Source organism: Gouania willdenowi, chromosome 14, assembly GCF_900634775.1.
Source record: "Gouania willdenowi chromosome 14, fGouWil2.1, whole genome shotgun sequence".
NCBI classification, from domain to species: Eukaryota; Metazoa; Chordata; class Actinopteri; order Blenniiformes; family Gobiesocidae; genus Gouania; species Gouania willdenowi.
Window position 1 is genome coordinate 5,117,068 of NC_041057.1, and position 12,090 is coordinate 5,129,157.

The 12,090-nt window shown below is 36.2% G+C and overlaps 1 protein-coding gene across 6 annotated transcripts in view; it reads left to right on the plus strand.

Moving 5' to 3' along the window:
* LOC114475378 (neurexin-2-like) overlaps positions 1–9,706 on the plus strand; it is a 233,633-nt gene extending 223,927 nt beyond the window's left edge. For all 6 annotated transcript variants that reach the window (XM_028466115.1, XM_028466114.1, XM_028466119.1 and 3 more), the window contains 3 exons: positions 2,310–2,638; positions 5,625–5,709; positions 7,740–9,706. In XM_028466115.1, the coding sequence (XP_028321916.1) occupies positions 2,310–2,638; positions 5,625–5,709; positions 7,740–8,542 (1,217 nt within the window). In that variant the 3' untranslated portion in view covers positions 8,543–9,706. The remainder of the gene's footprint in view (positions 1–2,309; positions 2,639–5,624; positions 5,710–7,739) is intronic.
* Positions 9,707–12,090: the final 2,384 nt, after the last annotated feature.

Consider the following 12,090-nt stretch of genomic DNA (forward strand, 5'->3'; position numbering starts at 1 on the left):
ATCTTCATTTTTAAAAGGATCCTCCACTGTTTTTACAAGTTTGGCCTAAAACCTTTGATATGTACATATGCCTAACAAAGCACATTATTATGCACCATATTCATTTAATTACCTTTTAAAAATGGAAACTACTTTACAGTTTTAGAGCCTGTGTTCCACCATCTTGAAATCACGTGATTAATGATGTCACACGGCCCCATTGCCTGTAAACATCCCATTGTTTTCTATTAAAGTGAAGCATTTAGCTTGATTTTTAGATCATTTGGCAGCTTTTTCAGTCAAAATGACCATTTGTGCTACTTTTGGTTTGCTCTAAATAATCAGGAAAATTTAAAGATGTTGATGTAAACCTCTTTTGTTTAGCGAAAGAAAAGAAAATATTCTGTGACCACAGGGGGCGACAGTTCCAACTCTGTGGTTTTGTAGTAGACAATGGCCACGATTACATGATGTTTTTTAATTTGGATTATTTATTTGGATTTAAAGTGTTCTGCTTCGAGTTAACATGAAAAAAGTAATTCCAAATTTACATAGAAGACAGGTTTATTTGGCTTTATTCAATTCCGCTTTAGGTTTGGGGATTGGGAAGGGTTCTGACTGGACAGGAGGCAAACGTGACGTATCACGTCTATCTGGAAAAAACACACGGCAAACCTTTTCTTTTTGACTACAACATAGAAGACCACATAATAAGAACTGTTTTCACTTTTATTTTGATTAAGGTTTTAAAGCAGCAGCTCGACAATAAAATACTGTTTCACTTTCGACCTCCGAGGAGGAGAAGGAGATAGAAAACCATATTTTGGCCAAAGCTTCCGTCTATCTACTTTTTTCATTATGTCCATGTCTTCTAAGGTTCTTAGTAAATAAACAGTCTTGGCTTGAGTCCAACACTTACCTCGGGCGGCCATCTTGGATTTTATCATCACCATCATCGACAGGACGAGCATGCGCAGATAGACCGGAATTAATTTGAAGCAAATTAATGTTTAGAAAATCGAGGAATTGTTCCATTCAGAATTGAAATCGGAATAAACCAGCCTCTTACTTTTAAGTTTAATTCAGAATGGCCATTTTCATTCACAATTAGGTGTTTACATGGTGATTTTTAATCTTTTTAAAGAGGATTTAACTTATCTCAGAATTAAAGGATAATTAAAGCTCTCAGATAAACGTAGCCAATGAAGCAGAGAAGAAGAGCTCTCCTAAGGGACCTTTATATCACAGTTCTGATGGCTGACGTTAGTGAGTAATCACGGACTTTTGAAATACTTAATCAACAGACTGTTGAAATTATAAAGTTTTGTGTGTCTTCCACTGTCCTTGAGTAGTCCCTATTTTTAAAAGGCAATTCAATGAATATGGTGCATAACGATGTTTGTTTTGTTAGGCATAGATCTTCTAATGAGTACATGCAGGTTTTAGGCCAAACTTGTAAAAACAGTGCAGGGTCCCTTTAACACTTGACGTAAATTGACCAGGTTAGGCCTAAATAAATGAACGTTGCAAACGATGTGATCACACCGTGCACTTGTTTTTCCCTCCTCCCTGTTCCTTGTAACCTTGGATTGCTTTACAATGTAGTACAACAGGCCTCTCCGACTACCGAGCCGTGGCTCTTTGTTGCAACAAAACAGCACTGACAGGCTGTTAAAGTAGATCACTGTTTGCAGCCATTCACTTTGCTAATAAGTGTTCTCCCGAGATGGAGCCATTACTCCGGTCCTGCTACTCTGATGTAACGCTGCTTATCAGTGAAGCAGTCCAACGTGTTTGCCGTTGAAATGTCGTCGTCGTCGCCCCTTTAAGGGTGTGAAGCAATTGGGGACTGAAAGAACTGAGAGCAAATCATGTTTTAATGGCCTGATAACTGATGGAGGCAGCGGGAAGAGGAAGCTTAACTTCTATTGTCATTTAGCTCTGCACAGTGAGATTGCCATTTTAATAATTCTCTATTAGAGGAAGCTCTATGAAAAGATTTACCGCACCATCGATTTGAGATAAGGGGAAAACAGTTTTAGAAACAAGTGTCCTCGGATGCCCCGCAGTTTTCTATGATACTCATTAAGAATTAAAAACCCTCTCTAAATAGAACCAAAAATAGACTTCAAGCTTCATATTGCATGTGTTCATTAGATTTTATGACCTTGCTTTTAACTAATTTGATATTCCTAAAGTTATTGTTTTAAATTCTCCTTTTTAAAATCACTATAATCTACCTGGTTCAATGATGTTCATCTGCAAAATCTCCCACGTAACCCTTCTATGTCTGCTCTACCACTTTCCTATCTGTACGTGTCTGACTTCAGGGAGACAGTTGACCATCTTCAACAGCCAGGCAGCCATTAAAGTTGGCGGTCAGGACAAAGGGCGCCCGTTTCAGGGTCAGATTTCAGGCCTCTACTACAACGGCCTCCAGGTGCTCAAACTGGCGGCGGAGAATGACCCCAGCATCCAGGTGGAAGGGAGCCTGCGCTTAGTGGGCGACTCCCTGTCCGTGCTGACCACCGACACCACCTCCGCCACCCCGCTGAGCGTGTCCGATATGTCCACCACCATAATGGAAACCACCACCACGATGGCAACCACCACCACCCGCAGACAACGGTCTCCAAGTTTAAGGGAGAGCATCTCAAAGGTCAGAGTTTGCAGATACATCTCACTTTTAAAGTAAACTCATTGTGCCTCCCTTTGCTTTCATGACGACAGCACAACTGTTCTTTATCCACTGATGAGGGGTTTATTCTTAAATATGAGAGCTGTAAAAAAAACTGCACACAAATAATTATAACAAGTATTAAATAGACAAATATACAAAGTGTATATACTCTAAATGTCTTCATTTAACTATAATTTTAAAGTATATAACTATATTATTTTATCCTTAACATATATTTCTAATCTCACATAAATCAGGACAACATCTCTGTACAATGAAAAAACTATAATTTCCATCTTATTTATGATTAAATAAGTGTTTGTCTTTATTCAACTTTAAACTTTAACTTCCCTCATGTCATGAACTGCTTATAAACTTTCATTCAAATTAGAATTTTTAAACCTAAACTTTATGTGAACTTTGAGCTAAATACATATTAGTAAGACTTGAAAAAACTATATGTATTATATGTATTATTATTGTATTATTATTGTATATTTGTGTTACTTTTGTATACATTCTATTTATATTACTGCTGTTTTTCTTTGTTCATTATTTTATACTATTGTTCTTTACTCTATTTATTCATTAAGGGCTTAACAGGGAACTCGGGGACCTTATTTCATTCTGTGCATGTTCATGCACGGGATGAGAAATAAAAATCCGAGAATATTTACAAATAATTCAACAATTCTACACATTACAATACACAGTAGGTTTTATTTGTGTCCATGTGTGAGGTAGGAGGGAAGGGATAGAAAAAAGAAAAGAAAAATGACAAGACTAAAACAAGTAAATAATGGTAGCTTGCTATTAATAGAAGATAAAAAAGATAAATAAATCATTAACACAGTCATAATAAATGAATAATAATAATAATATATATATATATATATATATATACCTTTTTTAATGAAAGAGAAAATACTCAGGGGGAATGAAAAAAATTACACTTTCTAAGTGGAGCCTTCATTATTCATTCATTTATTCACTTTTTATTAAAGGAGCAGATAGCCTTGTCAAATCATGAATGATACAAACTAACTCAAAGATCATTTTTAATGGTATGTGTCAAAAGGAGTAGACCTGCAAAGTGAAAAAAGGAAAAAAGCTAATGTTAATGATTTTGTATTCTGGACTCATGGGAATATTTTATCCACAAAGTTGATGTATAAGAAGCAAGAAAAATGTCCAAACCTAAAGAGTGGATATAAAATGTGAAATGAGCCAAAACTATGGATTTAAAATAATGCTAAAACACACACACACAAACACACAAAACATGTTTTACTCGATTCACAAACAAACTCAGTGTGGTTTGAAAATACGAAACATTATTCACAAACTAATGCATTTAGTTTTTTTTTTGCAAATAAGAAATGTACCTATCAAATAATTACAGCATGTTTTACATAAGCAAAGAAACATGTCTTCACAAAACAGGACATTTGTGTGTAAATCCACAAGGCGGAAAATTATTGGCAAAAGTCACGTGTTTAAATACAAAAAACAATCACTAATTTTCTGCCATGCAAATCCACACACAAATGTGTGACATTTTTAAATGTAAAACATGCTGTATTTGTCTGATAGGTATGTTTCTTATTTGCAAAGCTAAATGCTATTAGTTTGTGGATGATGTTCTGTATCTGCAAACCGCACTGAGTTTGTTTGTGAATCTTTATTTGTTTTATATAAAATGTGTTTTGTGTGTTTGGGAGATTTTGGCCAACTTAAATCTTTGTGACTCATTGCACGACTTGGTCAGATTGTCTCCATCCTGCAGAAGCATGTGGGGGTGCAGTCCTGATTAAAAATGGTTTTAAAAGGAAGTTGTCAGAATATAATGTTGTATCCTAATAAACACAATAAACATGTGAACGATCTTCAAAAAAAGATTTAACCTAAAGGGATAAAAATCTGTCAATTCAAAAGGATTTTTCATTTCTTAAAGTAACTTTCTGTATTAGATCCGTCATTGCCTTGAGGTGCTGATTGTAAAGACTAAAATTTAACAATGTTTAGCAACAAACCATGTTACTTTTGACCATATTTACAGCAATATTTGTGAACTTTGTGATATTTCTTTCTCATAAAAATCAATGATTAATCCAAATGTAAATGCTAAATGTTAAATGTAAATCTTAAATGTTAAATGTAAATCTTAAATGTTAAACCCAAATGTAAATTTTATATTTAAATCAAAATGTTAAATCTAAATGTTAAATCTAAATGTTAAATCTAAATGTTAAATCTAAATGTTAAATCTAAATGTTAAATCTTAATCTAAATGTTAAATCTTAATCTAAATGTTAAATTCTAAATATAATTGGATAAAACAAAATATTTTGCTAAAATGAAAATTCACTGGAAGTACCAAAATAAAACATTTAGATTTAACATTGACAATATATTTTGACAAGAACAAAATATTGCAAATTTTGCAAATATTGCTGTAAATTTGGTCAAAAGTAACAAAAAAAATCACTTATGTTATTTAAATGTGGTTTGTTGCTAAATGTTGCAAAAAGTGGCTTTTTATTTTAGCATGCGTAACTTTACAATCATCGCCCCATACAAACAAAAGTTGTATACAGTATTTTTTACTTCATTTTCTTGGACCAGTTTTTCTGAAATTGCATCCTTTGTTTGCAATTTATTCTGATAAATAATTGATTGCACATCCGTCTCATCCTCTGCTCCTTAGAGTCCACCAGCTCTCCCACCATCCTCAAATCTGCTCATCCAGACATATTAATGGCTCATTGAATCAATAGTAATATGACTTACAACAACAACATCAACAACGAGACCAAAAAGCAGAGTGCATTCTGGGAGCCTTATTAAGAACTGATTTTTTTTTTTTTTATTTTTTTTTTTTCCAACAGCTGCAAACGTACCATCTGTGTGTGTGTGTGTGTGTTTTTCTCTCTCAAATTGACAGAATTTTCCATTTTCCTTTTAGCCACAGAACTCTGATGACATTTTAGTGGCGTCTGCTGAGTGTCCTAGTGATGATGAAGACCTGGAGGAGTGTGAGCCAGGAACAGGTGGGTCAATCATATCACTGCTTATAAAACAACAATAACAGTGTTTTACTGACTGAGATTTATTAAAACTGCACACCACGCAGGGTTGGGGTCAATTATAATTGTGACTGTAAATGGAAAAATCTGTTGCTATTTGTAATCACGATTTATTTGAATTCAGATAATTTACTTTGTAAGTGTAATTAGCATGGAAATTCTATTAAAACTGTCATAGACAATTTGATTAAATGTCAAAACTGGGAACCACGTTATAGTTCTATTGCTTACGCATATCTAATTAACAATTATTAAAATACGTTTCATATCAAGTTCGCCTGTCACTTCTCTTGAGGATAAATTTACCATTTAAAAACATTTAATCTAGGGGTATACTGACCAAAAAAAGGCTCAGACACCCACACTAAAAATATTAAAACCACTATTTTTATTGATTAGGATGCCTAACCAAGAGATGAAAAACAAATTAGGTGATATGTAATATTTTTTAGTGTATTTTACAGCTGATTTAAGAGCCGTTATCATAAGAAATGCTAACAGAAAGCTAACACAAGAGGAAGGTTGAGATTTTTGGGCTTATTTAATACAAGCTAGTCATTTTTAGGGGAAAAAAAACAGTTGTGATTGGAAAAAAATCTTGTTCAAGTTGATCATAATTGAGTTGTAATTGAACATGAATAAATTAAGACGTATTTGTAAAATGTAATTGACCCCAACCCTGCTGCACACTGAAATCCAATCGTTATCAATCTTTGAAAGCATTCAAAATGATTCCTTTCCTATTGTCTTTTCTTTTTTTTTTCACATTAAGTGAACATCTTTTCTTATTTTGATGGCTGAACATCTGCAGCTAGTCTGTAAATAGGAATATCTCAGTAGAATGTAGTGGAGTGGTTGGGATTTGCCCTTATTATCGGGGCCTCAATCATTTATATGACCTTATCAGAATTGTTTGTTGTTGCTCTGCAAAGTGTGACTTAAATAATGATGAAAAAGAAGCCAGAGGCCATAAATATCAGTGCATTCATCCATAAATCATCAGCGTACTATAATAATAATAATAAATGTTGTTAATGTAACTGCATTTTGTGCCTTTTGCTACTCAAGGAGGTATAATGATGTCAATATGTACCTGCATTGTTGTTACTGTATATATATAAGACACATTTCACGAGATTCATGTGTGATTCCTCCGTTCAATAACCTGTCTGCTCTTTTTATCGCCCTTCAACCCGTTTTCTCAGTAGCACGGCAATTTCATTTAATGATGTTTGTGTTTTATTATGTGCTCTTTATTCTGCTGCCGCCTATCATGGGTCATCTTGTGCGTTTGTGTCTGCATGTGAGCACAACCAAATTTCTGCTTTATTGCGCTGTATTTTTCTCATAATGTGTTTTATGCTGTGCCTAAAAAATACATAAATATCAGTTTAAAAAAAAATAGATAAAGAGCAGGTGTTCTCAACCTTGGGTTCAAAACCCCATTTGGGATCGCAAGACATTGGGAGAGGGTCGCTACTTCCCTTTAAGAAACTAAGAATATTTTTTTAAAACCCTTTTTCTGCAACTACCTGTTTTCATCACTTTTTCTTGAGGTATTTTTGCTTCTTTTGATTAATTTTTGTTACATTTCTCACATTTCTGCCACTTCTCCATTAAATTTCCATTCCTAATGTTGCATATGTTGATCATTTATTGTCACTTTTCACCATATTTCATACTTATTTTTGCCAATTTAACCATATTCACTATTTGTCATCCCCATATTTTGTCAGTTTAAGCAATTTGTTCCAATATACAACATTTAACCAATTTCTGTGGTTTTTTTAATCCCACTTCACCCTCTTTTCCACCATTTTTGGTCACGTTTAACCCATTTTATTTTGGATTGGTCCCCCGGTCTCTGAAACATTTATTTTGAAAAGGTTGAGAACCCCTGTTTAGAGTGACATAGTCCATTGTGTCATTGAGTCACTGTGTTTTTTAAATGTTGTTCTAACTTAGGGTCCCCCACCTTTCTGCTTCCTTTCTAGGAGGTGAATTAGTGTTGCCTATTATTACAGTGGATTCCCTTGAGCCCCCATCCATCGCCACCCGTTACCCCGTGATCCCTCCTCCCCCCACCATCCTATCCCCTCTTGACACCACCAAAGAGTCCCTAATACTCTCTCCTCACCCTTCCTGCCCCCCGGACCAGGAGGACTGTGGTGACCCTGTGGAGGTCTCGGCCTTGGGCTCCGGGGAGATGACGGAATCCGATGACGAGGACTTTTACAATAATAACTCCCCCATGGTCACTGACAGGACAGTCCTTCCACCGCCTCCAGCGGCCGGTGAGGGCGGAGTCCAGAAACCCCGCCCCATACCCCCTTTTGTTCCCACCACCAACCCTGACCAGCTCCACATCCCCGCAGGCAAAATGAACACCCGTGACCAGGTGCTTCTGCCCCCTGCCCCCCCATCCTCCCGAAACACACCAGGACTAACTTACCCCCCCAATTTTCCCCATGTGCCCACAGCCAACCCTACGGTCTCTGATGAAAAGAACCAGCCCGGAGCTGTGGAGGTGATCAGGGAGTCCAGCAGCACCACGGGGATGGTGGTTGGTATCGTGGCTGCTGCTGCTCTCTGCATTCTCATCCTCCTCTATGCCATGTACAAGTACCGGAACCGGGATGAAGGCTCCTACCAGACAGACCAGGGCCACAGTTTCTCCAACAATGCCACCGCCGAAGGCAACGGAGCCGTGGTTAAAGACAAAAACATGGCAACAGCATCGGTAGCGAAGGCCATCACCAAGGGCAAAAAGAACAAAGACAAGGAGTACTATGTCTGAAAAATGGATGTGTGGACAAAATGTGGACTTAGACAAGAGGATGAGAGAAGACGCCTCTGTTTCGTTTCGCCGTCCCCCTATATCGTCGAAATCACTAAAAGTTCACGGGCCACCAAAAAAATAAACAAATGGATATAACTAAAGCACAAAGCAATGGTACTTTGCTTTTACAGTTTGCTCAAAGTCAAGGTTGCCCTAGCTATTATTAGTGATAAAATCCCTATCAACAGCACAAGATCTGACTCATCCTCTCTGTCACAATGTGTGCACTCACAGATTATTTGTAAGTGTATCATTTTTATGTTTCTAACAAGCTACGAAGAAGCAAATCCACCCCTGGCTTTGTATATAGCATGGATATGGTACAGTGAACAAAGTGCAGAGGACTTTGGGTTTCTTTGTACTTCTTTGTAATACTCAATACTGCTAGTTTCAGTGTCCCCCCCACCCCCCACCATAATGATATATGATGCAGAACAGGTCAGTTATTTTCTTTTTTTTCTTCTTGTTTTTATTATGGCAGAGAGCAGCTTAGTCATCCCGACTGCGCTCCAAGAAGAAAGCTTCTATTCTAATAATAAGAAGGCATGTTCTTTGCCGGTTTCATGTGGTGTCACGTGATTTAAAAAGTCCCTGATCTGTTGATTCAATTCCACTGAAGACGAGATAATGTTGCTGATGAAGAAGAAGTGATATGAAGTGACAAACTATTCTGCTGTCTTGGGGGGGAGGAAGACATGGAATTTTGAAGGGATTAGGACACATGTGTCAAACTCATGGTCCGGGGGCCAAATCCGACACTTTAGAGCATCCGATTCGGCCCGCAGGAGAAAGTAAAAATGACAGACAAAAGTCATTTTATATCTCAAATTGATTAAAAAAACTCGTTTTTTCTTTCAAAATCCTGCAAATGTTCTCAATTATTCTATTAAATTAAATAGCAATTGTACATAATATCAAGGAGTGAAGACAGACATGGTAACAGGTGGCCAAAAATGGTCCAGAAGTGACAAGAAAACAGTGTATCGTGACTAAAATGTGCCAAAAAAATGGGCAAATAAAGAGCAACCAGGTGGTATGTAATGGTAAAGGGTAGCTTAAATTGGCAAAATTTGGCAAACAATCGTAAAAAAGGGCAAAAATGTGAAACAAAAAGAGCAAAAATGTGGAACAAAAAGAGGCAAAATGTAGGGAAAAGGAAACAACTGGTATTTATTGGGAAACAGTTAGCTTATTTGGATGAAAAGTAGCCAAAAAATCAAGAAAGGACAAAAATTGGATAAAAGTGTCAAAATGAACTTGAGGTATTTATTGGCAAAAGACAGCTAAAGTCTGAAAAACAGTGTCAGAACTTTTTGAAAAGGGACAAAAATGGAAAAAAGAAAGTTACAAAATGGCCAAAAGAAATAGTAGATACTAAGTGGTTATAAAGTTTCCCCCTTTTAAGGTTTTCTGAGGGAATAATAATTAACATTAAGACTTAAAGAACCACATGTTGAGCATCCCTGACTTAATAACGGCTTCTATGTGGTGTCAGCTGATAATGTTGCTGGTCTGATTTTTTTTGTCCCAGTCCACCCCTGGTCTCTGATATACTTTATATGTAATTTGTACCTGGAAGCACAAACTAGGGCACATAAATGTTGAAATGGCTCTTTTTCCTGCCTAAAATCTGTGGCCCACTTGAGATCAAACTTGTCCGTATTTAGCCCCTGAACTAAAATGAGTTTGTCATTCCTGAATTAGGGAATCACTCGCCACTCTTTGATCAGTAAAACCTTAAATGTGCAATGGATCCGAAGCATCATCAGTGTAAGATTTCACAGTCAGTGTGTGCCATTCCATTCCAAAGTAGGGATAACTGTGAATGAGTCAGTATACACCAGTGAAGGTACTTCTCTGTAAACACTGCTTGTATGTACATATAGAGGTTAACGGACTGAGAAGGCATTGTGTAGGAAAGCAAAGAAGGTGTAACGATGAAGAACATCAAGTAAACATCCTAGATGCTCCTCCACTCGTTCGTCCCCATCAACAGCTTCCAAGACAACATCCAAAACTCTCACAACCTGAACTCGACATTTTAGGAGCACAAAAACACATCCATGGATTTGTTTCTCGGAAAAAAACAACAAATATCCTTTTTCTGTTTTTTTTTTTTTTGTTTTTTTTCTCCCCTCACCAAACTGTCATGAGATAATTTCAAAGCACACAGAAAATGTAAACATTTCTCTGGGACATGTATTGGGTTTTTTTTCTATCAGTTATGAAAAAAAAAAACATTATCTATGAGATGAATAAATGAGGATTTGTGAATTGTATTGATATTTTTCTCGTATTTCGATGTAAATTGTTCCTACTCCTCATAAAATGTTACATTTTTTTAAGGTTCCCATTTACCTCAAATCTGGATAAAAAAGCGTACACTCCTCCCATGGCTACAGGCTTCATTCGACTTTTAATTATTTACAGCTCCGACGACACTGAGGAAAAAAAAACACACCTGAATGGAACAAACAAATGTTTTGTTTTGTTGCATTGTGCATTTTATATGTGCTGAATCTGTTATTCAATGGGGTCTGATCAAAATGAAGCCATTTTCTTTGTTTTTTATTCATGCTCTGTGACTTCCTCCTATTTTTTTTATTTTATTTTTTTTTATTTTAAGAAGTGCCATTTAACGTGAGCTACTCACAGCTCAAAAAAAAATGCCATTCCTCATTCATTGCTATTGTATAGTGTTCATGTGAACTGGATCTTATTATGTGTACAGAACGTGGATTAAGATGAAAATACACTTGATTATATACTTTGTAAGCACGTGTTTGTTATTTACTTCGTGAAAATTTGACGTCATTTGAGTAACAACATTGCAGGGGGTGCATACTGGAAATTGTCGAGATCAGGAATATTAATGTTGTTTATAGTAAATGACAAATTATCCAAAAACATTAGCAATGCTTGGATATAATTATTTTTCTTTTTAAATAAAAAAGACAAAAATAATTATGATTTAGTTATTTACATGTTTTTTTATTTCCAGTAAAACTGAATAAATTCACACATGAGGTGACAACATTTAAAGAGACTGATGATCATAAATTGAGAAGTAGGTAATGAATGTTATTTTCACAATATGTTGTAAACCAGACATTTCTGTTGTTCAGTACCACTGAGCTTCAGTCATGTTAGATACTAAAAATGTCAACAGAAACAAAAGAACCTGTCACATTGACTTGACCAACTATTCTGAAAACATCTGGACTCACTGCATCACTTCTCATCATTATTCTGTAGAGGAACCCAAATTTTTATGCAAGCTGAGTACTCCCGAATCCCAAAAGAAAAGTAGGTCAACAAAATCCTGCGTTTCTGTTGGGCACCATTTTATCTTTGACTAAAGGACGTGTTTGTTATCCGTGCATCTATCCATCAATCCACCTTTTAAGAGTAGCAGGGTTCATATTTCAGTTAGGTGAGGTCAGGGGGCCACGTCCTCCTGGCTGGCTCGCCAGTTCCATCAGAGACTCAAATAATAGAAGATGCAC